General features: G+C 41.7%; 1 protein-coding gene across 1 annotated transcript in view; it reads right to left on the bottom strand.

The window, feature by feature from the left end:
* Nucleotides 1–22,625, bottom strand: part of mios (missing oocyte, meiosis regulator, homolog (Drosophila)) — a 35,283-nt gene that overhangs the window by 9,716 nt on the left and 2,942 nt on the right. Inside the window, exons 3-8 of the mRNA XM_072460372.1 lie at nt 21,779–22,262; nt 18,430–18,528; nt 16,338–16,592; nt 5,911–6,080; nt 2,827–2,892; nt 1,659–1,817 (exon numbers count right to left, since the gene is read on the bottom strand). Coding sequence (XP_072316473.1) covers nt 1,659–1,817; nt 2,827–2,892; nt 5,911–6,080; nt 16,338–16,592; nt 18,430–18,528; nt 21,779–22,262 — 1,233 coding nt within the window. The remainder of the gene's footprint in view (nt 1–1,658; nt 1,818–2,826; nt 2,893–5,910; nt 6,081–16,337; nt 16,593–18,429; nt 18,529–21,778; nt 22,263–22,625) is intronic.

Below are 22,625 nucleotides of genomic sequence, written 5' to 3'. Positions count from 1 at the left end.
ATGTCACCGTGTTATTGATGATCACATTTCTCTTGTGCATGTAAACAAACACCAAAAATCACATCTGATTATTGGCTTATCTGAATATAGTGTATATATAGTGATTTTTATTGATCAGGTAAACGTACACAGTGAATCATTAATTGTTAGGGATTAGGTCCACAAACCTGACATTTTTTTATGGCTTAAAGTCCTTTTAAATGGACAACAATCACATCTTTGGGGTTGAATAATGGTTCCACTTTCTGAAACTATTGAGAAAAAAATCATTTCCCTTTTGTTTCTTTGTGCTGAGAAGATGTTGAACTTTGTACCAGTTTTTGTTTCATGTGGATAGGCCCAGTAATTACAAAGATATGAACCATAAACCAGGTCAACAAATCTAACAGTTAAACAGTGACTTCTGAGAATTCTGACCCGCCTCCGCTCAGATTCTTGAAAGTTGTGAAGTCGCATGAGCACAATCTATTGTATTGTTTTTCTTTAAAATAAATGAACTAAAGAGTAGTATTGACTCCTGCTCTCCATCTGGGATTTTGAAATCGAACATGAACCCTGGTTCTTCATTCTTGAGTAGGGTTTAACCATCTGATCTGCGGCATCAACAGCATGTGGTGGAATGTCAGCTTTAATAGACTGCTCTTCTCAGGGACAGGTTATGACGGGAAGAGAAGGGCGACAGCAGGGACTTTGCACATGTCCTACAAATCAGATAACTAATAACTTAAGGGTTATTTAATTAATTGAAGTTGAATTATCTGACAAATGTGAAATGTCTGGGAAATAAATCACAAAAGAGCAGATATATTTTTAATTAGCTCTTTTTGTACTTTTGTACTCTTTACTATAAACAATATACCCCATATTGAAATTTGGCATAGCTTCAAAACTTGCCCATCTCTTTTTACACAGGAAAACTGACTAATGCTTAGGCCGTAGTTATTTTATTACTTGGTTTACGGATTTATAAATTAAATATATTGAACAGGCAGGCGAAATATAAATATAATTTCAATTTCCAAAGATTTTTTCTTCCGGGTATGCCCAAAACGCACCACAGGAGGAGAGGGGGGGATTTAGCGTGTTTTACACTCAGAACTCACACTTCTAGGTGTACAGCCTTAGTCACGGCAAAACGCTGGAGAAAATGTGGTAAACGGGTTTAAAATGTGTATTTGCGATATAAAAAGGCGAAGGAAACGGGCGCGCGCTCTCTCGCCGGGACCGCGCAGGGACGGAGCTGCTCCGTCACGCTTCATGCGCTCTTATCCTTTGACTAAATACCACTTTTTCATTTCATTTAAGCTGTGGCTGCAGAGCCGCGGTGCGGTCAAATGGCCCAGCAGTTTCAGGAACCGCGGCACTGCCATATAGCCCATATAACCCTGACCCTAACCCTAACCTTAACCCTAACCCGGCAAGGTCTAAAATGGCGCGGTCAAATAGCGCAGCAGTTTCGGGAGCCGCGGCACAAAATAACATGGCAGTTTCGGCTCTGTAGACACTCCCTTTCATTTAATGCTATCTTGTGTTGTCGGCGGTACTTTATAAAAAAAGATTGATAATTTTATTTATATTGTATAAATCAATAATCTAAGTGCGGCGGATCCGTAAACCAAGTCATAATATAACTACGGCCTTAGTGCATCTTCATTCACCTTGAGCATACAGAAGCTGGCGGTCTGCACGTCTCCTGTCCGCTCCACGTAGCTCTCCATCAGGTCCACTCCGTCCTTGGTGAGGCCGGTCAGCAGGATGCCCTCCAGGTTCCCGGCCTCCTTCATCTCACCACTCAGTTTGTCAATGTATCGAGGCAACTGGCAACAGAGCATCAGCCAAACCAGTTACAGAAGAGTGATGTGAAGTTTAATATTGCTAACAAAAACTTTGAAATGCTTATGTTGAACTGTGTGTAATTCCCGTGGTAAACAGCAGAGATTATTATTTATTAGTTCTAAAACATATGAAACCAAAGTAAAAGACACTTTAGAGCATATTCAAAGGCTGACAACAATACAAATAATGCATAATGTTTGTCTTTTTTGAGCTTTTAACCATGCTATAACATTACTATTGCTAAAGAGAGAATAATTACTAAAGAGGATATATCAAACAAATAGAGTTAATATGTTAACTGAGGTTTGTGAGCAGGACCACGCCTCTATTACCCAGAAGCCTTCTTATACCAGTCTAAAGCCTTTCTCCAGCACCCAGTCTTCTAAGAGGGAGGGTCTCAAACCGACTGGGCAGATTGCAGAGACAGAGCCCCCACCCAGAGTCTCACGTCCCAGCATCGGTCTGCAGTTCGAGCTATCATACCACCAGCGTCCATCCCACATCATTAAATAATTGTTATTTGCATATCTTGTGGTTGCGTGGGCCTTGCTACGTGTGAATGAAGCTGACTGCGACACAATGTGTCCCTTAACAGACTAATCTACGACCAAAACAGGGCGAAATTAAAACCAGAGAAAACTGAAAACAAAAAAAGTATTTCAAAATGATATTACTGTTGATTTATATAGTGCTTTTAAAGACATACAAAGCCGTTCACCATAACAGCCAATTTACTCAGACACAACTACATACGCAGACGCACAAAGAAATAAAAAAGGGGTTAGGTGGGATTAAAGGCCAATTTAAATAAGAACGTTTTTAGATAAGATTTAATTAGACAAATGCTTTGAGCAGATTATATGTGAGGAGTTCTTCTCATTACACATTTTCAGTTGTCCATGCAGCTACAGTTGTTGCAAACTAAAAAGCTACTGTAAATATCATCAGTTTGAATAATTTACTAAATACCTGTACATGGCAGGGACCTACCTGTGTATCGTTTAGAAACATACACGCAAAAGCCACTCGATCCCTCACCGCCACACTGCTCTCATTCTGAAACGGCAACCAGACAAAAAATAACTACATTTTGACATTCAAAAACAGCACATTTGAAATCTACAGTGTCTTTATATTGTAATGGTCAGGCTCAGATGTATCTGGAGTAAGGTAAAAAGTATTGAAGTACCCTTCAAAAATGTATGATTTGGGAATTAATTTGCGATTTGTCTGACCAGTTTTGTGATTTCTATTCTAATAATAGGATTCTGTTCAAAGTTTATTTTAAACGTGACCAGGAGAATTGACAAAAAGGCTCTAGTCTAGACTAACCCTTTTCACTAATGGTACTGGTGCAACCAATTCATTTTTATTTAGTCGCACTGACTCACGGACAAATAATGTAGCTGAACACTGTCAGTTAAAAAGGATCATGACGTGCTCTTCGTGATCCTCGTGATCCTTTTAAAAAAAAAAAGAATATGTTTTTGGCCCGACGGCTTTATTAGACAGGAAAGGACAGTGTGAAATGGGGGTGAGAGAAGGGAGGACATGCAGTACATTTTTGGGGTCACAAACTCACAACACGGCGGCCGGCTGCACTTGGAGCCTGGCATACATGTACTGTGCCCTCACCTGGTGGAAATAGTACTAAATATTGTAAAAGTACAGTTACTTGACTAAAAATGTACTCAATTATAAGTAAATCTGTACTTTAGTAAAAGCAAAAAGTATGAACACAAAAAAACTACTCGTGTACTAGTTACTTTTTAACATGTTTCATTTCAGTATAAATACAAAACTTGATTGAATATACATTTTAGATATACACCAAGTTGTTTTAAACTACTATTGAGCTCTGGCCAATAAGAACAAGTGATGCAGCGATGTTTTGACATCTGTGAGACTTGTACTGTGCTCAGTACTCAAAGTCATTTAAATTCAACCAATTATTATTATGTGATCAAATAAAATTACACTCAATTTAAGTACCCATTTAAAAATCTCACAATCAATACTCAAAAATCTACACATTTATTTGTACTTAGTTACTTTCCACCTCTGCCAGTACTCAAAAAGTGACAAGTTTGATGCTTAAACTCGGGGGACAGAGCCTGCACTTTGGCTGTAACTCGGAGTTTAAAAACAAAGGGGACAGAAGCACAGGTCAACACTATGGCTATGACTATGGAGTGGTCAGAAATATTCTGGGGCGCAGCAGAAGTCTAGACCAAAAAGTCTAAAGGAGACGGAACAAGTCTCTGCTGCGGTCTGTGTGATGAATGAACTCCCATCGGAGTTTTGGAGCAGCAGAAAACCGTCTGACACGTAAAGTTTTCACACATACCCTTAATCTACAAAACCTCTCTGCATTTATTTAATTTGCACAGACGGGACCAACTGATATTTTTAGTAGCACACTCTTTGCACCACATATGCACTCACAGTCTAGAGCCCTGTGGAATAGGCTTCTGAACTGACGACTGGTAAAAGAATCAGAATGTGTATGAGCCGTTTTCATGCAGAAGAGGACAGGACAGTTTGTCTGTAAAGGAGATTATGGTATTTTGAAAATTGCAGCCTTTGCAATTTGCTAACTGGATCCATTAAAATACCTATTTGGATTAAATTCCTATTAATTGTGCAGCCCCTTTGCACTGATTTTGAAAACTGTTACAGAACCAAATGTAGTGATCTTAATAACAGAATTGTGCTGATATTTGATCATCAGAAGCGACTGAATCAATTTCTTTATTTTCCTAGGTATTATTTATATTTCTTTTTTTTGCTCAAAGCCGAGACTTAAAAGGTCCCATAAGATGCAAAATCGACTTTCCAGAGCTTTTAACCTTCTTACATTGGACATATATGAAGCACAAATAGCAGAGTGGTTTTTTTGATTGATTCCCGCAGTGTTTAGCTATATTACAGACTATCTCCTTTCCTCCAATCTCGAAACTGACGGGCGGTGGGGCAAGCACGCGTCACCATCCCCCCCTCTCCACCCCCCTCCCCCCCTCCCCTCTCGCCTGCCGCCTCCCGCCCCCTTCCCCCCGGCTCTGCGCTGCTCGTGTCTCCCATTCAAGCCCAAAACTTCATTAATGATATCACACTCTTTATTATTATCACAATGGTGAAGGTTGATGTGGCAGTTGATGCAGCAACCAGGAAAATAAACGGAGAGAAGTTCTATCCGATACCGAAAAACCAGAAAATAAGAGCGCGATGGACATAGACTTTTATATATATATATAAATATCTGTTCTGTGCACGCTGTAGAATCAATACGTTTTTATTCAGTCTCAAAGTAGACTCTTTCTCACTCACTCTGCGCTGCTCCGCGGAGCTTACAGCACACAGCTGTGGGGCACACACTACGTCACAGGTGGGCGGGGCACACACGCTCTCTGAGACTACGTCACGGGTTGGGCGGGGGAGCCAGATCGCTCTTCACAAGGGTGGGGGCGAATATCAAACCAAGCCGTTTGCATTTCCGGGTTGGTGAGGGGGTCCAAGGTCTGGGTGATATTTCTTAACTATTATGTTAAGGGTGTTGCACAACACTTATTATTATCAATTATACACTTAGGATAGACTATAAAACGTGAAAAAAGCATGTTATGGCACATTTAAACTGAAAACATCTGGCAGAATTTCACAGTAAATGCGCTGAATGTTTTTTTTTTTATTCAAACTGAGCAGGGACTGAAACAATACTATCTCCTTCTGAAGACCTTTGACATCGAACTGTTCAAAAGTTTTAAGAGCAAAGACCTTTTGCTTCTTCATTTGCCTTAAATCTTCTGAAGAGAGGAGTTCACTCCACTGAAACTGACACATCCTATAGTTGTTCACATGGACTTACACTTGAACAAATAACAATTACATAACACATTAGGATCAGTTTTATGTTTTAACAAGAAATAAATGTTATATTCACTGTTCTAGAATCAGTGGATATCGGGGGGAATGACAGTATTGTTGATGGTGTTGGAACTCAAAAAGCTGGATCGGCGCATCTCTATATTTGACCCTGAATACGTTGCAAGGCCTAAGCTCCTGTTTGTCCGTTACCAGCACTCCGTCGTAGGTTCCGGGCTCGCTGGTGAGGAAGGCGAACATGACACAGAGGTAGGGGTTGTTGAGCTGCAGTCTGAGGGAGCTGCACATCTCCCTCCACAGAGAGGCCTTCTCGTCTGTGTAACCCGACAGAGCCATGGCCACGACGTTCAGGTTCAAGTCACCTACAGCAAACAGCAAAAACACACCACTTTCACATTTAGATTACCTACCGTTTTTGTGCATTCTCCCTGGGCAAAGAAAACGTCCATTGGTCGATACAATGCCCGGCACAAACATGAGCACCCTTGACAAATAAGAGCAAAACTGTGTATATTTTGCTGAAAAACAACATCATTTTATGAACGGTCGAGTCCCATCCCAATCGGGGCAGGCTGCAGCGTCAAGAGTTTGATTCCGATTCAGACAATAGAATTCTATTTCACACACAATTCTAGAGATAAAAATAAATAGTTTCATTAGTTTTACATTCTATTCTATATTCTATAGTCACTTTAAAATGGTCGGTCTTCAAAATGTTCAAAATTCAAGAATGGAAGAGACAAGACATTAACACATTTTCAAAGAGTAAAATCAAATATAAATACTAATGATTTTAAATGTCTATAACAAATGATAAGCAACTATTTTTAATTTCCAATGTAGATGTCAGTTACTAAAGGTTTACATTGTAGCGAAATATTTGTAGATAAAATGTATAGTATTTAGTGCCCATTATAATATTTTATTATATTAACAAATAATGACAGAAATGCCCTCACCAGGCTCTGATACCAGTCTCATGTATGAGTGCTTTAACTTTGACAAAACCACCTGGATTTTAATATTTCGTGATATTTTCTCTCCTGGTATTTTCTCTACTGAAATCACATTAGAATCCACCTGACTTTTATCTCCATTCTTGAATTTAGAATGTTTATATATACTTTATTTTTAAATGGTCAATAGATAAAGCATTACTATTAGAAGGAACCATCCCTTAGGTCCAGTTTCCTATTAATAACATCAATGAGGACTTTTACACATTCAAAAGATAGAAAAAGTGAGTTGTATTGGATTTCGTTTTAAATGTTTTTCAGATTGCAGACATACATTGAAAATGTAGCCAATATTTGGCATCAATATTTTTTCTAAGCGAGTCTATGGGCACTTATGTCACATCCATAGGTGAGCAAAGTACTGCATTTCATCACTTGAGTAAAAGTACAGATACACCTGGTCAAATATTCCTCCAATACAACTAAATGCTGTTAAATTAAGTTAAATTAAAGTACTATTTTCTGCAGAAATTACTGAAAGTATTTTTAATGAATACCAGTAATGTTAAATCAATGTTGTGAAAGATAACTTGGCATTTAAAAAAATAATAAAGTACAGTAGATGAATTCAGAAGACACAAGGGGAATTTGTCTTTGCTCTTATCCTGTTCAGTCCAGCCAGTAAAAGTAAAAGTTGTAAAATGTTAGATTAGATTCTGAAGACAAGAGTCATGTTTGGTTAGCACGGGTACATTGGAATTTAATGATCCTATATTTTGTATATTTACCATCCTGAAAACAAAACTCGAAGAGTCACTTTGTCAACATCTATATTTGTGTGCCTTATGTTTAAAATGTGTTATCAGTGTTTAGCAGCAAGAAAACATGATATCTGTAATCTTCTGAAAAGATCTATATATTGTAAATGATAATTGTCGTTATAGCAACTAATTCCATCACTCCAAACCCCATATTATGGTTGGTATTTTTCCTAGGGGCTTGTTTATACATTTTCTATGAATCAGGTTCTAATTTCCCATACAGATTGTTACATTTATATTTTCTACGTTAGTTAATATGTTATGAAAGTTTTTAATGCATTTCCAATTCCACTGCAACCACGGGCCACCTAAAAGTTCAAAACTATAACATCACTTCAGGACTTGTGAGTTTTCGTTCCCCAAAACACCATCACTGAAACCATTAGTCTCTTTAAAATGGGGAAAGAGTTTAACTGATTATTACTGTTGAAGTTGCCAAAACACTTTTCATGCAGCTGTCATTTCGGGAACACGTTGACCCAAACTCTCACAAACGCAATCCAAACACTCGATCTTAAGCTGATGCCGAGCTGAGGCGGCGAAGGTGCGATGTCGACACACCTTTTCCCCAATGAGTCAGTCCATTATCGCTCGTACTCAGGAATCCCAGCCTGACCTAATCTGCTGGAATTTTCCTCTGACATGACACCAGTAAACACGGGACTTGCATCCGTTTAACAAGGCCACGGCTGCGTCAAAATAACATTCTTGTACAATTTCATCAGCTATTCCAGAAGTGCATGATGATGACTAAGGGGGGCATATTTGAAGTTATGGAGCAACTATTGTAACTTGTTCTAAATGTGGTTTCAAAAAGGTCAAATTTGAGCTGACATGAGCATTTGGTGTTGGTAATATATCTCGAACATCAAAAACACATTGCATGATTTTTTAATAATTTATTAGTATGTTTTTGATTCCATTCATTGGTCTAAGTCAGGCATGTCCAAACTAGGGCCCGGGGGCCAAATGCAGCCCTCAGATAAATTTTTGTTGGCCCTCCAGCTTCCTGCTATGTCGGTCCAAACAACATAAACTAGTACTTTTCACTGTGAAATTGGGAAAATTCAGGTATATTGATGTTATACCAACCTAATATTAATGTTCTAGGTATAATTAAAAAGGTGTGGAGGCTCATCGCAATTACATCAAATGCAAAATTTCAAATGATTCACTTTGTCATTCAACAAATTCGACATTGTCAAGTTGTTTGTGGCCCTCTGCCCCGTTTAAGTTTCAAAATGCGGCCCTTGGTGAAAAAAGTTTGGACACCCCTGGTCTAAATCTAAAGTCTGTCTTCTCCTGCTGTTCTGCTCTCATTCTAATAACCAAATAAACCAACACAAGTTCCCTGATTTAGTCATATTACAAACACTAAAATGTGTCTGAACCAATTAGACTTTGAATTTAAATGATTCCCAAAGAGCTAAACATCTCCTCTGTTTAGCAGATGTCAGGCCGTGTGTCTCTCCCTTCTCACAACTAGTAATATAATATATTACTAGTTGTGAGACAGTAGTAGATAGTATTACAATTCAACTTGTCCCACACTGGTCACTAAACAACGGAGGCTTGTGCTGGCTGCTCTGATTGGCTGTTGTAAAGTTCATCACAGGCAACAATTGTAAAATTAAAGCCGCAAGCGGCATCCAACGGCCCTCGCGGGCCGCCGGCCTTCCGACTCTGCTCTCTGCATTTTACAGAGATGGCGCTAACGCAATTGTCTAAGAACTAAGACAGCGACACATTGGACATGTTCAATGCTGTGCTTAACCAGTGCAAATGAACACAAATGTCGGTCAAATGTGCAGCTCCAGCGCACAGAGACCGTGACACTTGGAATAAAAATATGGATAACTTTTGATGCCCCGCTTGTGTAGATTATTTTCCCAAAATATGAGCTTGATCGAGCTATTGCCCACAGAGGAGTTCATTAAAGTGTGAAGCGTAAATGTGAACATTTCAAGGATTTGGCGTTTTTCCCATTTGTGACATATATTTGCGGCTCTACCGCACAGAGACCGTAGTACTTAAAATCAAAATATGGATAAATTTTGATGCCCCGTTTGTGTAGATGATTTTCCCCAAATATGAGTTTGATCGGACAATCGCCCTAGGAGGAGTTCGTTAAAGTATGAAGCGTAAAAATGTGGTGATTTGAGCGATTCTACAATTTTCCCATAAGGATAACATGGGATGTTTCTGTCATCGCTACGGTTACGCCGTACAAAATATGACTTTGGCTCTCATACTTTTATGATCGGGATGGCAAATTAGAATTTTGTTCAAAATGTCATGTCATTTGGAAAAACTCTTGTTTATAGGCCACTCTGAAGGCCAAATAGTCCAAATTCTGCGAAAAGTTTGCGGCTCAGCTGCACAGAGACCGTAAATGTTATCCAATAAAATTTGAATAACTTTAGATGCCCCACTTGTCTAGAGGACGTACACCGATTTTGAGATCGGTGGGCCAAACGCACTAGGAGGAGTTTGTTAAAGTGTGAAGCGTAAATGTGAACATTTCAGAGATTTCGCTGTTTTCCCATTTCTGACATATATTTGCGGGTCCGCCACACAGAGACCGTAGCACTTAGAATCAAAATATGGATAAGTTTTGATGCCCCGCTTGTGTAGATGATTTTCCCCAAATATGGGCTTGATCGGGCAATCGCCCTAGGAGGAGTTTGTTAAAGTGTGAAGCGCAAAAATGTGGTGATTTGAGCGATTCTACAATTTTCCCATAAGGATAACATGGGATGTTTCTGTCAACGCTTCGGTTACGCCGTACAAAATATGACTTTGGCTCTCATACTTTTATGATCAGGATGGCAAATTAGAATTTTGTTCAAAATATCATGTCATTTGGAAAAACTCTATTGTTTATAGGCCACTCTGAAGGCCAAATAGTCAGAATTCTGGGAAACGTTTGCGGCTCCGTCGCACAGAGACCATAAAAGTTATCCTTAAAATTTTGATAAATTTAGATGCCCCACTTGTCTAGACGACGTACACCGATTTTGAGGTTCATGGGCAAAACGCACTAGGAGGAGTTCGTTAAAGTGTGAAACATAAAAATGTGGATATTTGAGAGATTTTGCGGTTTTCCCATAGGGTTAACATTGGAGGTTTCTGTCATCGCTACGACTACGCCGTAAAAAATAAGGCATTTGTCTGATTGGCTTTTTTGATCGGGACGCCAAAATAGAATTTTGGGTAAAGTTTAGAACATTTTGGTAAAACTAATTTTTGACCTTCAATGTTAATTTAAAGGTCACTCTGTAGGGGGCGCTATCGCGCCCATTTCAATTTTGTCATCATAAACTGGTCCAAACTAGAAAGTTTAACAACTGATTCAAATTTTGTCCTAATCGGACTCGTTTTGATCAAATGGGAGCAATTTAATAAATAAGTTGTCCAACTTTGCGGCTGCGCCGCACACAGACCGAAAAAGGTATCTCATAAAATTGGATAACTTTAGATGCCCCACTTGTCCAGAGGACGTCCGCCGATTTTGAAGTCGGTGGGCAAAACGCCCTAGGAGGAGTTCGTCAAAGTTTGACGTGAACAAAATGGCTAACACAGCGTGTTTTCATTTTCAAAGGAAGATGGCGGCCATAGGGTAAGTCTGGGGGCGTGGCCACAATGATTTTTTTTTTTTGTCCTCACGAGAGGAATGCGTGTCCCAAATTTCTTAGCTTTACGACAAAGTTGACCTCGGGGCGTCTCCCATAGGCGCAATGTATTTTGACTTTTGTCGGTGGCGCTGTCGCGCCATTTTTTACCGAAAAAAAAAATGGCCCAGAAAAAACAAAATTTTTTGCCGATTCTGAATTTTGGGCAAAGTTTGGTGAGTTTTTGAGCATGTTCAGGGGGTCAAATTAGAGTTCAAAGCGCTGAAGAAGAACAATAAAAATTAAAGCCGCAAGCGGCATCCAACGGCCCTCGCGGGCCGCCGGCCTTCCGACTCTGCTCTCTGCATTTTACAGAGATGGCGCTAACGCAATTGTCTAAGAACTAAGACAGTGACACATTGGACATGTACAATGCTGTGCTTAACCAGTGCAAATGAAGACAAATATCGGTCAAATGTGCAGCTCCAGCGCACAGAGACCGTGACACTTGGAATAAAAATATGGATAACTTTTGATGCCCCGCTTGTGTAGATGATTCTCCCCAAATATGAACTTGATCGGATAATCGCCCTAGGAGGAGTTTGTTAAAGTGTGAAGTGTAAAAATGTGGTCATTTTAGAGATTTTGCGGTTTCCCCATAGGGATAACATGGGATGTTTCTGTCATCGCTACGGCTACGCTTTACCAAATATGACTTTGGCTCCCATACTTTTATTTTGGGGATGGCAAATGAGAATTGTGTGCAAAATGTCATGTCATTTGGAAAAACTCTTGTTTATAGGCCACTCTGAAGGCCAAATAGTCCAAATTCTGCGAAAAGTTTGCGGCTCAGCTGCACAGAGACCGTAAATGTTATCCATAAAATTTGAATAACTTTTGATGCCCCACTTGTATAGAGGAGGTACACCGATTTTGAGATCGGTGGGCCAAACGCACTAGGAGGAGTTTGTTAAAGTGTGAAGCGTAAATGTGAACATTTCAAGGATTTGGCGTTTTTCCCATTTGTGACAGTATATTTGCAGCTCCACGGCACAGAGACCGTACCACTTAAAATCAAAATATGGATAACTTTTGATGCCCCGTTTGTGTAGATGATTTTCCCCAAATATGAGCTTGATCGGGCAATCGCCCTGGGAGGAGTTCGTTAAAGTGTGAAGCGTAAAAATGTGGTCATTTTAGAGATTTCGCTGTTTTCCCATTTCTGACATATATTTGCGGGTCCGCTACACAGAGACCGTAGCACTTAGAATCAAAATATGGATACGTTTTGATGCCCCGCTTGTGTAGATGATATTCTCCAAATATGAACTTGATCGGACAATCGCCCTAGGAGGAGTTCGTTAAAGTGTGAAGCGTAAAAATGTGGTGATTTGAGCGATTCAACGATTTTCCCATAAGGATAACATGGGATGTTTCTGTCATCGCTACGGTTACGCCGTACAAAATATGACTTTGGCTCTCATACTTTCATGATCAGGATGGCAAATTAGAATTTTGTTCAAAATATCATGTCATTTGGAAAAACTCTATTGTTTATAGGCCACTCTGAAGGCCAAATAGTCAGAATTCTGGGAAACGTTTGCGGCTCCGTCGCACAGAGACCGTAAAAGCTATCCTTAAAATGTGGATAACTTTAGATGCCCCACTTGTCTAGAGGACGTACACCGATTTAGGGGTTGGTGGGCAAAACGCACTAGGAGGAGTTCGTTAAAGTGTGAAACAGAAAAATGTTGATATTCGAGAGATTTAGCGGTATTCCCATAGGGATAACATGGGAAGTTTATGTCATCGCTACGACTACGCCGTAAAAATTAAGGCATTTGTCTGATTGGCTTTTTTGATAGGGACGCCAAAATAGAATTTTGGGTAAAGTTTAGAACATTTTGGTAAAACTAATTTTTGACCTTCAATGTTCATTTAAAGGTCACTCTGTAGGGGGCGCTATCGCGCCCATTTAAATTTTGTCATCATAAACTGGTCCAAACTAGAAAGTTGAACAACTGATTCAAATTTGGTCATAATCGGACTGGTTTTGATCAAATGGGAGCAATTTTTAGACCTGCAATATTCCAAAATAAGTTGTCCAACTTTGCGGCTGCGCCGCACACAGACCGTAGAAGGTATCTCCAAAAATTGGATAACTTTAGATGCCCCACTTGTCCAGAGGACGTACGCCAATTTTGAAGTTGGTGGGCAAAACGCCCTAGGAGGAGTTCGTCAAAGTTTGACGTGAACAAAATGGCTAACACAGCGTGTTTTCATTTTCAAAGGAAGATGGCGGCCATAGGGTAAGTCTGGGGGCGTGGCCACAATGATTCTTTTTCTTTGTCCTCACGAGAGGAATGCGTGTCCCGAATTTCGTAGCTTTACGCCAAAGTTGACCTCGGGGCGTCTCCCATAGGCGCAATGTATTTTGACTTTTGTCGGTGGCGCTGTCGCGCCATTTTTTAACGAAAAAAAAAATGGCCCAGAAAAAAATCTAATTTTTCGCCGATTCTGAATTTTGGGCAAAGTTTGGTGAGTTTTTGAGCATGTTCAGGGGGTCAAATTAGAGATCAAAGCGCTGAAGAAGAACAAGAAAAATAATAATAAAAATAAATATAGCCGCAAGCGGCAATGATCAGCCCTCGCTACGCCGCCGCCACGCCGCAAGAGGAGGGGGCGCTAACACGCCCCAATTGTCCTTTTATTACGCCTACTGCTGAATCTGTGACGCTGTCACATCTTCTCCCCTCTGTTTTACCATCAAAAAGCTATTTTATTTTGAATTCTTGGCAAAATGTGCGGCTTTGCCGCACAGACACCGTGACTCTTTGAATGAAAATGTGGATAACTTTTGATGGTCTTGAAGATGAGTCTCACCAAATTTCAGGTTAATAGGGCTGACGCCCTGGGAGGAGTTTGTGAAAGTCTAAAGTGTAAACATGAAAGGTTTCGGTCATCGTTACGGCAACGCCATAACAATTATGACATGAGTCATTGACTTTTTTGATGGGGATGCTAAAATTGAGTTGTGTGTCAAATTTCATATAATTTCGCAAAACTAAACATTTAACCTCCATATAAAATCTGTAGGGGGCCCTGTGGCGCCAAATGAATTTATTTCACTTCAAGTAGGTTTAGGGCAAAGAGTTTAACAACTGATTCTAATTTGACGCAATTCGGACTTTATCTGCGCAAACGGCAGAAATTTTAAATATGGGAGATTTCTGAAATTCTAGCTACAGTTTGCGGCTTCGCCGCTCAGAGACCGTGAGAGGTATCAATGTAATTTGGATAACTTTTGATGTCCCACTCCTCAGTAGCATTTTCACCAAATTTCAGCTTTTTAGGGCCAACGCCCTGGGAGGAGTTCGTAAAAGTACGACGTTTGGAAAAACTCCGAAGTCATGTTTAGCCATTTTTGAAGCAATATGGCCGACATTTGGTTGGGCGGACGGCATTGCCGTAATAATATTTTTTACTTCTCTTGTCACCATCTACCTCTGCGCCAAATTTCATGATTCTACGATCAGATTTTTTTTGGGTCATTTCCCATCTCTCAATGCATTTTTGGTACATTTGGTGGCGCTGACGCGCCAATTTTTTTTATTTTAGAAAAGGGAAATAGCCAGAATGTAGAGAGGCACGATTTTTAGAGGTGTGCAAATTTTTGTGACTTTTCGTCAATGTTCACTGGGTGAAAAATAGGGGGGTTGGTCCCGAGAAGAAGAAAGAAAGAAAGAAAGAAAGAAAGAATAATATTCCGATGCGAAAACAATGTTTCCCATTTTTCAAATATCATAAACTATACATTTTCGGAAAGCGCTCGCGCTTTCCTACCTCATGGTGTGGGTCCCTGGTCACTGACGGGTACTTTCGATAATTTTGAGTGGGCTCCGCCCACTTTGTGTTTTTGGCCCTCTATACAGTAATAATGTTCAATTTTTGCATTACATGCTTATATGCACGGAACATGCAAGAGATGGGGAACGTATTCGTGAGCTACTTAGCGCAAATGAGTGCTTTATATGGGGATGACGACCGCTTCGCGGTCGTCATCCCAATGTAAAGTGCTCGTTTAGTGCGAACTTTTGCACGGGCTTCGCCCGTTTACAACGGTAATGTTCCATTTTCCTACAACTAATTAGTATGCACGGGGCGTGCATGAGTGGAGGAGTGCGTTAGTGAGTGTTTGGAAGTGGGCGAGCGCTTCGCGCTCGATTTCGTGCGCACTACGTGCGCACTTTCGCAGCCGTGCTTCGCACGGCCTTACGAGATTAATAGGCCTCTCGCCAGCTTGTGGCGCTCGGGCCTAATAATATTTTTAGCAAAAACAATATAGCCGTTTCCACTATAACAACAAATTATACATCGTTTGAAAGCTCTAAGCCTTCCCCATGCCGCCATGGGATGGAATCATCATTACGAGCGCTTACGCGCTTGTCACTCCCTATTCCGTCGGGATGCCCCGCCCACTCCCCATAGACTTCCATTGATTTGAGCAGATACAAGCATGGCCCATGCCTGCAGCATGGATTCTCGCGTACGGGACGATGCCAGGAGTGTTTTTGGAGGAATGCAGCGCTTCGCGCTGCTGTTGTCAATGAGTCAATGGGCTACGCCCAGTCACTAATTGTTGACTATTTCTTTGTCATAGCAGGAGTAAGTATGCATGATCCATGCCTTCGGCATGGGCTAGTTCACTGTACTTGCCAGGGGCGACGAGGTACCGACAGTTGCAACGCTGCCTTCGGCAGCGTTGCGGGAGCAATAGGCCCTCCGCCCTGCTGGTACTCGGGCCTAATTAGAACATGTTAAAAAATGATGATTTGAGGTTTTGGAGCTGTGACTCAACAAACTGATCCCACAAACATGAAGAGAGGCAAGACATTATTGTTTACAAGAAGCTCTTCTCGGGCCGTCCCTCCCCTGGGGCTAAAAAGGCAGATTTAGCTGGATTTTACCCGTTGCGCATGTTTTGAGTTGAAGGAGGAAACCCATTAAGACACAAGGAGAAACATGCAAACTCCACACAGAAAGGCCTCAAACCACCCAGGAGAAGAAGTCCTGGGACCTACTTCCTGTGAGGCAAGAGAGCTAACCGCCACTCAGCAGTTTGGTATATATTTAGAAGTTGCCATCAATAGTTCAGAATCAAATCGGGAAAAGCCTACTTCTGACAACCACCCTGAGACTCAAATTTGACGTGCGGCTCCTTTAGTGTTCACCTTTCTCTGCAGTGGCTCCCTTGTTGAGGATCTGGATGGCTCTGCGAATGTCCATGTTGAAAAGGGCCACAGCAGCTGCCCTCTCCCACTCCCTCTCCTGCTCCAGGGTCCTGAGGAGGGTCTCCACATCCTGATCTGAGCCCCGCCCCGTCCAGCCACACAGCCTCAGGGCCAGACTGCGCTCCTCACTGTGGAAACACGGCATGTCTGCCTGCCGCTCTGAGCCGCTCCAGCCCCTGCGGCTCTCTGATATACCTGAGAGGAGAGGAAAGTGTGTTCAGTGTTAATAGCGCTAAAAACAAGAATGCATTGTCCTTTGCATTTTAAAGGCAGTAAAACTGCAATGCAGCATCAGGGTTCATTCTCCAGCTAAGATTCTGGTTACTGGTATATACAGTGGCTTGGAAAAGTATTCATACTCCAGGAACTTGTCCACATTTCGTCACAACCACAAATTCAAATACATTTTATTGTCATTTTTTGTGAAAGAGCAACACAAAATGACAATTGTTAAAAGGTTGAATGGACAATTTTTTTGGCCCAAATCTGAGTCTTATTTCCTCGTGGCGTAGACTGCGATTAGTCCTGCCACGTATCAATCATAAAACGCACCTACCGCTCACCTGCAGCCGCGTGCCGCTCGTCCCCCGTTTGCGCGTGTCCAAGCGCATTGATCTATCATAATATAGTTCCCTCAGTGTACGGGACAAAATTAAGGCGGAGAAAGACAGTTCGAGCTGACTCAGAAGAAGACGGAAATCTATGTTAGACGAGAGATGCGATGCGATCCGTCGCGCTAATAAACAAACGCACGTGTGTTGTATCAGTCCACACGGGGGAGTGGCATGTGCACTTCCGTCTGAGTTCTCAAATTGCCGAAAAATCGTCCATTGCGCCTTTAAGTGAAAGGAAAACTCTCCAGTCAGAGAGACTGTTCCACATAGTTTTTTGTGTGTGCATGCTGCTCTTTTCTGTTATGTATTTTTTGTTTAACAGTGAGCAGAATAAGTATTTGAACACCCAGCTATTTTGCAAATTCTCCCACTTAGAAATGATGGAGGGGTTTGAAATGTCCATCGGAGGTGTATTTCCACTGTGAGGGACAGAATCCCAAAAAAATCCATAAATCACATAATTGTTTTGATAATTTATTTGTACCGGTACGTTATTGCTGCAAATAAGTATTTGAACACCTGAGAAAATCAGTGTTAATATTTGACCTCTGTAATTGTAAACAAATGCTTCTGTTCCAAACGTCTCCTGCAGTTCTTGACCAGGTGTGCACACACTGCAGCAGGTTGTTGGATGTTGCTCCACTTCTCCACACAAATCTCTGGATCCGTCAGGTTTTAGGGCTGTCACTGAGCAGCACAGAGTTTCAGCTCCTTCCAAAGATTCTCTATTAGATTTAGGTCTGGAGACTGGCTAGGCCACTCCAGAGTGGCTGATTGGCAGATGTTAAAATACGTATTTGCAGCAATAACATACTAATACATTGTATGTGATTTCCGGATTATTAAATTTATTTTTTATTTTTTCTCTCACAGTGAAAATGTACTTACGATGAACATTTCAGACCCCTCCACAATTTCTACATGGGAGAACATGCAAAATTGCAGGGTGTTCACACATAAAATTCAACATAACTGTAATAGTCACTTTACTGGACTAACTGACTGTTAGTCCTGAACACTCGCAATACTGACCTAACCATGTGCAATTCTGTCATATGTGCAATTACTGTTGGAATTCATGTGCAATTCATGTGCAATTACTGTGAAATTCATGTGCAATCTATGTGTTGTCGTGACACATATTCATGTGCAATTACTGTCGTGATCACATGCAATGGTATTTATGTATTTATTTATTTGTCTATGGGAGTTTTTATTTATAGGAGATCTTCTACTGAAAGTGTTTTTCAGACTTCCTATAAGTGATCTGTTCTTCTGTATCTACCTCTGTATCTACCTGCGTTGCACCAATGAAATTTCCCCATGTGGGACAATAAAGGAATATCTTATCTTATCTTATCTTAAATTAAGTGACTAAAAAGCACTACGGGTAATAAACAAGGATTAGGATTACTTACCGGAGCTGGTTTTGACAATGTTCTGGATCCCGGAGTAGACCACAGTCTGCTTGTTCCCCTGTAGTTTAAGCTCCAGATCCTCAGCACACTGCTTCATATGTAACACTCACATAGGAAATGTGTATTTTGTATGACATTCTGAGATAGTACAATGCAAGTTGTGCATGTAACATAAAATGGCCATTTTATTTATGTACTAAGGACTACTTTGGCTGATAAAACAATTTAGTTGAAGCTAAATAACAACACAATAACATTTAAACAAATGTTATCTGAGAAACAGTGGCACGCCCCAGTGGTTAAAAAGAGATACTGCAAACAGCAAAAAAGCAGATGTTTTTTAGTTTGAGGCTCAACCCAATTCACCCACTATCCAGAGATGTCGTATCAAGTGTCACATTTGTCCCATAGAAAAATAGGGTTGTGACTAGGATGTAGACAGGTCATGGGATTTGGAGGTACATATGCAATGTGATATAATTAAATACATAAAATTAAAGCCTATAGGCTATAGACTACTGTCTTTTACATTTGGTCTGTACAAAAAAGAGAGAGAGTGAATTATTATTTAATAAGCAAGGGCTACTACAGTGTTCAGTGGGTTTAAAGTTTTTTCTTCTTCAGATGAACCGTTACAATATTTTTCATACATGTCCATGTTATTAACTAATATGATATAAAACTTAAAGTACATTCAAGGACGACTGGTTACTTTCATTGATATGAAAATCTGTCAGACGTAATGTAGAGTCTCCCTCTTGACCCCTCGTGCAGCAGCGGCACTGTCCCCTCTGTCCCCCCTGTCCCCTCTCACTCCTCTCTGTCCCCCCTGTCCCCCCTCTCACTCCTCTCACTCCTCCCTGTCCCCCCTGTCCCCTCTCACTCCTCTCTGTCCCCTCTCTCTCCTCTCCCCACTCCTCTCCCCACTCCTCTCTCCACTCCTCTCTCCACTCCTCTCTCCACTCCTCTCTCCACTCCTCTCTCCACTCCTCTCTCCACTCCTCTCTCCACTCCTCTCTCCACTCCTCTCTCCACTCCTCTGTCCCCTCTCACTCCTCTGTCCCCTCTCACTCCTCTGTCCCCTCTCACTCCTCTGTCCCCTCTCACTCCTCTCTGTCCCCTCTCACTCCTCTCTGTCCCCTCTCACTCCTCTCTGTCCCCTCTCACTCCTCTCTGTCCCCTCTCACTCCTCTGTCCCCTCTCACTCCTCTCTGTCCCCTCTCACTCCTCTCTGTCCCCTCTCACTCCCCTCTGTCCCCTCTCACTCCTCTCTGTCCCCTCTCACTCCTCTCTGTCCCCTCTCACTCCCCTCTGTCCCCTCTCACTCCCCTCTGTCCCCTCTCACTCCCCTCTGTCCCCTCTCACTCCCCTCTGTCCCCTCTCACTCCCCTCTGTCCCCTCTCACTCCCCTCTGTCCCCTCTGCGTGTGGTGTAGCGTGTGGTAACTTATGGATGGCCAAGCAGACTTGGGGTGATCATCAACATTTAGTGGAGAACACTTACACTAAAACGTGAAAAAAATGCCGCAGGATAGGCCTTTTCTATTGAGTAAAACCAGTTTTCTTGTAAATCCGGCTGAATAGACTAAATTATCGTACTTCACCGATCGATTCGATACACAAATTAGCGCTCTATGTTATTAAAATACTGCCTGTATTTCTAACTAACATCTAATCATTAGAAATGTGAACAGAGTCTTAGCTACAAACAAAGACATAGTTTTTAATTCAGTTTTTTTTTTTTTAACTTGGCGCTGCTGTTGCTTCACTTCTCCCCTGCACATGCTCAGTTAGGCACAACCTGCAAACATCCAAGATTCCCACACAGGTTTATTCAGCTTGGTTTGGGGCAGTGTTGTCCACAGAGCGTATGCACAGGCCTCTAAAAGCTGCTGTCCGCTCAGGTTCTAAACGCTCATGTTGGAGAGCGGAGCATGAACGGGCCTCTGAACACAGCCACAGACTGAGCAGCTGTGGGAGAAGAAGAATCAAGCTTCACGCCCAGTATTGCCTGTGAGGCCGCTAAAAGACATTGTGACTTCAACAAGCTTCACTAGTCGAAGAGGGGAAAACGGATATAATTCATAACATTTTATATATAGTTGTGATCACTGTTCCCTCTAAAACGTCTGCACTGCACACACACAAAATCAACCTGTATATATATATATATATAGTGTGATTCAGTGAGTTACAGGCAAGGGTGGATTGAGGGGTAAATGGGCCAGTGTAAGCCGAGCTGTACAGGAGGCGAGCGGCGTCAAATGACTGAAGAGTACTCTAGCTGTGACAAGACAAAGACTGGACAACTGCTGTCACGACCGAGGGTGGACAATACGGCTCACACCTCTAAGACAATGCAATGCCTCTGCCCATTCTGGACACAATAAAAGTTATGTTATCAATCCATGAGAGCTGATTTGACACCCAAGAGTTTAGTTTTGTCATCTGATCTACCAAAGTTGCATCAATAATCACATTTAGGTCACAAGGTTCCTTTAACAGATGTTTAGTACTGAAACAATACATTTGGTTTTGGAAATATTTAGAAATAATTTATTCAGTTGGTAATGGCATTTAGTTGACGACATACAGTATGCCTCGCCCCCTTGTTGTTGCTACTGTCCTGTGTGTGCGCCCAAAGTCCTTTCTACGTCCCATTACACATGATGCCATCTATCGCATGGATGTGCACTAAAAGCCCCTTCTTGACACGCAGACAGTCTGCGTGGCCTGAACTCATCAAATCAATGAAAGCAGGACGTAAGGTAGATATGCAGGACGCGGTGCAGAAGCCCAAATGGTGGGACAACCAAAAGCGGGACAGGTGGTCAACCTCGAAAAATTACTACATTTAGGATTCATATTTTCATAATTAATTTCACAGTTCTATATCATGAGGCAATGTGGGAAACCTTAAGCAAGGTGTCCACTGACCAATTTTGTCTGTCTGCGTTTAAAGATTTCAGATCGTGACTCAAAACGTAGGTCGTAGGTCTCACAGTGAGGCAAGGACAAAGTTGAAACCTAGAACTGTGGTATGACCAAAGACAAGCTGCAGTGTATATCAGGACTTTTTGACATTTAAATCATTCACATTTTGTAGTGTGACATCCATAAATCTTATGACGAAAAGCTTTTGCTGTGGACATCATGCTTAACGTAACAGCTGATTTAGCTTTTTTAACTACTTCTTGTTTGCTGCAGCTTTCTGCAGTTTCCTCTACTTTTACGAGTGCTTGCAAGTTCCCAATATAACTCTGAGACTATTAATATATCAAGTACACTTCCCAACTCTCTGTAGTGTAAGCTTACAGTATTTCACACCTCTGTGCCACATGAAAGGATATAGAAGAGGTCGTACCACAGGGACTTGAGCTGAGGGTCGTTGCCCCCGGCAAGCACATGGTTCCTCCACACCTGCACCGTGTCGTGGCCATACCTGGACTGGGCCCTCTGCCTCATCCTGGTAGCTATGTCGGCCTCGATGGTGCCCTCTGCCCCATCCTCCTCCACGCACTCGTACAGATGCCTCCCGCACGCCCACATCAGGGACGTGGTGGAGCTCCAGGCCAGGGAGATGCGCTCGAACACGGTGAAGTCGGTCATGGCTCGGTTGGCAGCCGACACCACCACCATGCGGTTCTGAGAGGACAGGTGCCAGGCGAAGCTTCCAATCTGGGTGTCGCATGGTTGGACACTGCGCTCGATGATGGTGGGCTCCGTCTCGTCTCCGATGGGCGTGGGCGCGTGCTGCATGTCATACAGACGGATTATGTTACTGTCCCGGGTCAGGGTGGCCAGCAGGCCGGTGCGTGTGGGACACCAGGCCACCTGAGAGAAAGATGAAAAGGCAGACAATTGTCATATTGAATGCATGAAGCCACCATTTTTTTTTACAATATTTTGATTAGCATTGTATATGTTTTAAAATGTTACCATAGCAATGCATAGTTACATCTGACAAATTTAACATGAGTTTCAAACCTACAGTAAATATACTTTCTTTCCAACATTTCACACAGATTTGGAAAAGAGATTGCAAATATCCGTTCTTGAATTTGAGTTGGTTCAACTATTTCAAACATTTTCATCATCAGGCATAATGTTCCCTAAAATTGTTTGCTTCAATTTGTTGCTCGAATAAATTACCGTTTTAAAAATAGAGGAGAGAAATATTGAGTAGAAAATGTTTAA

The sequence above is a fragment of the Eucyclogobius newberryi genome, unplaced genomic scaffold (assembly GCF_026437365.1).
Source record: "Eucyclogobius newberryi isolate DKJ021-1_F unplaced genomic scaffold, fEucNew1.0.hap1 SCAF_3, whole genome shotgun sequence".
NCBI lineage: Eukaryota > Metazoa > Chordata > Actinopteri > Gobiiformes > Gobiidae > Eucyclogobius > Eucyclogobius newberryi.
This window is presented reverse-complemented; position numbering and strand designations above follow the sequence as displayed.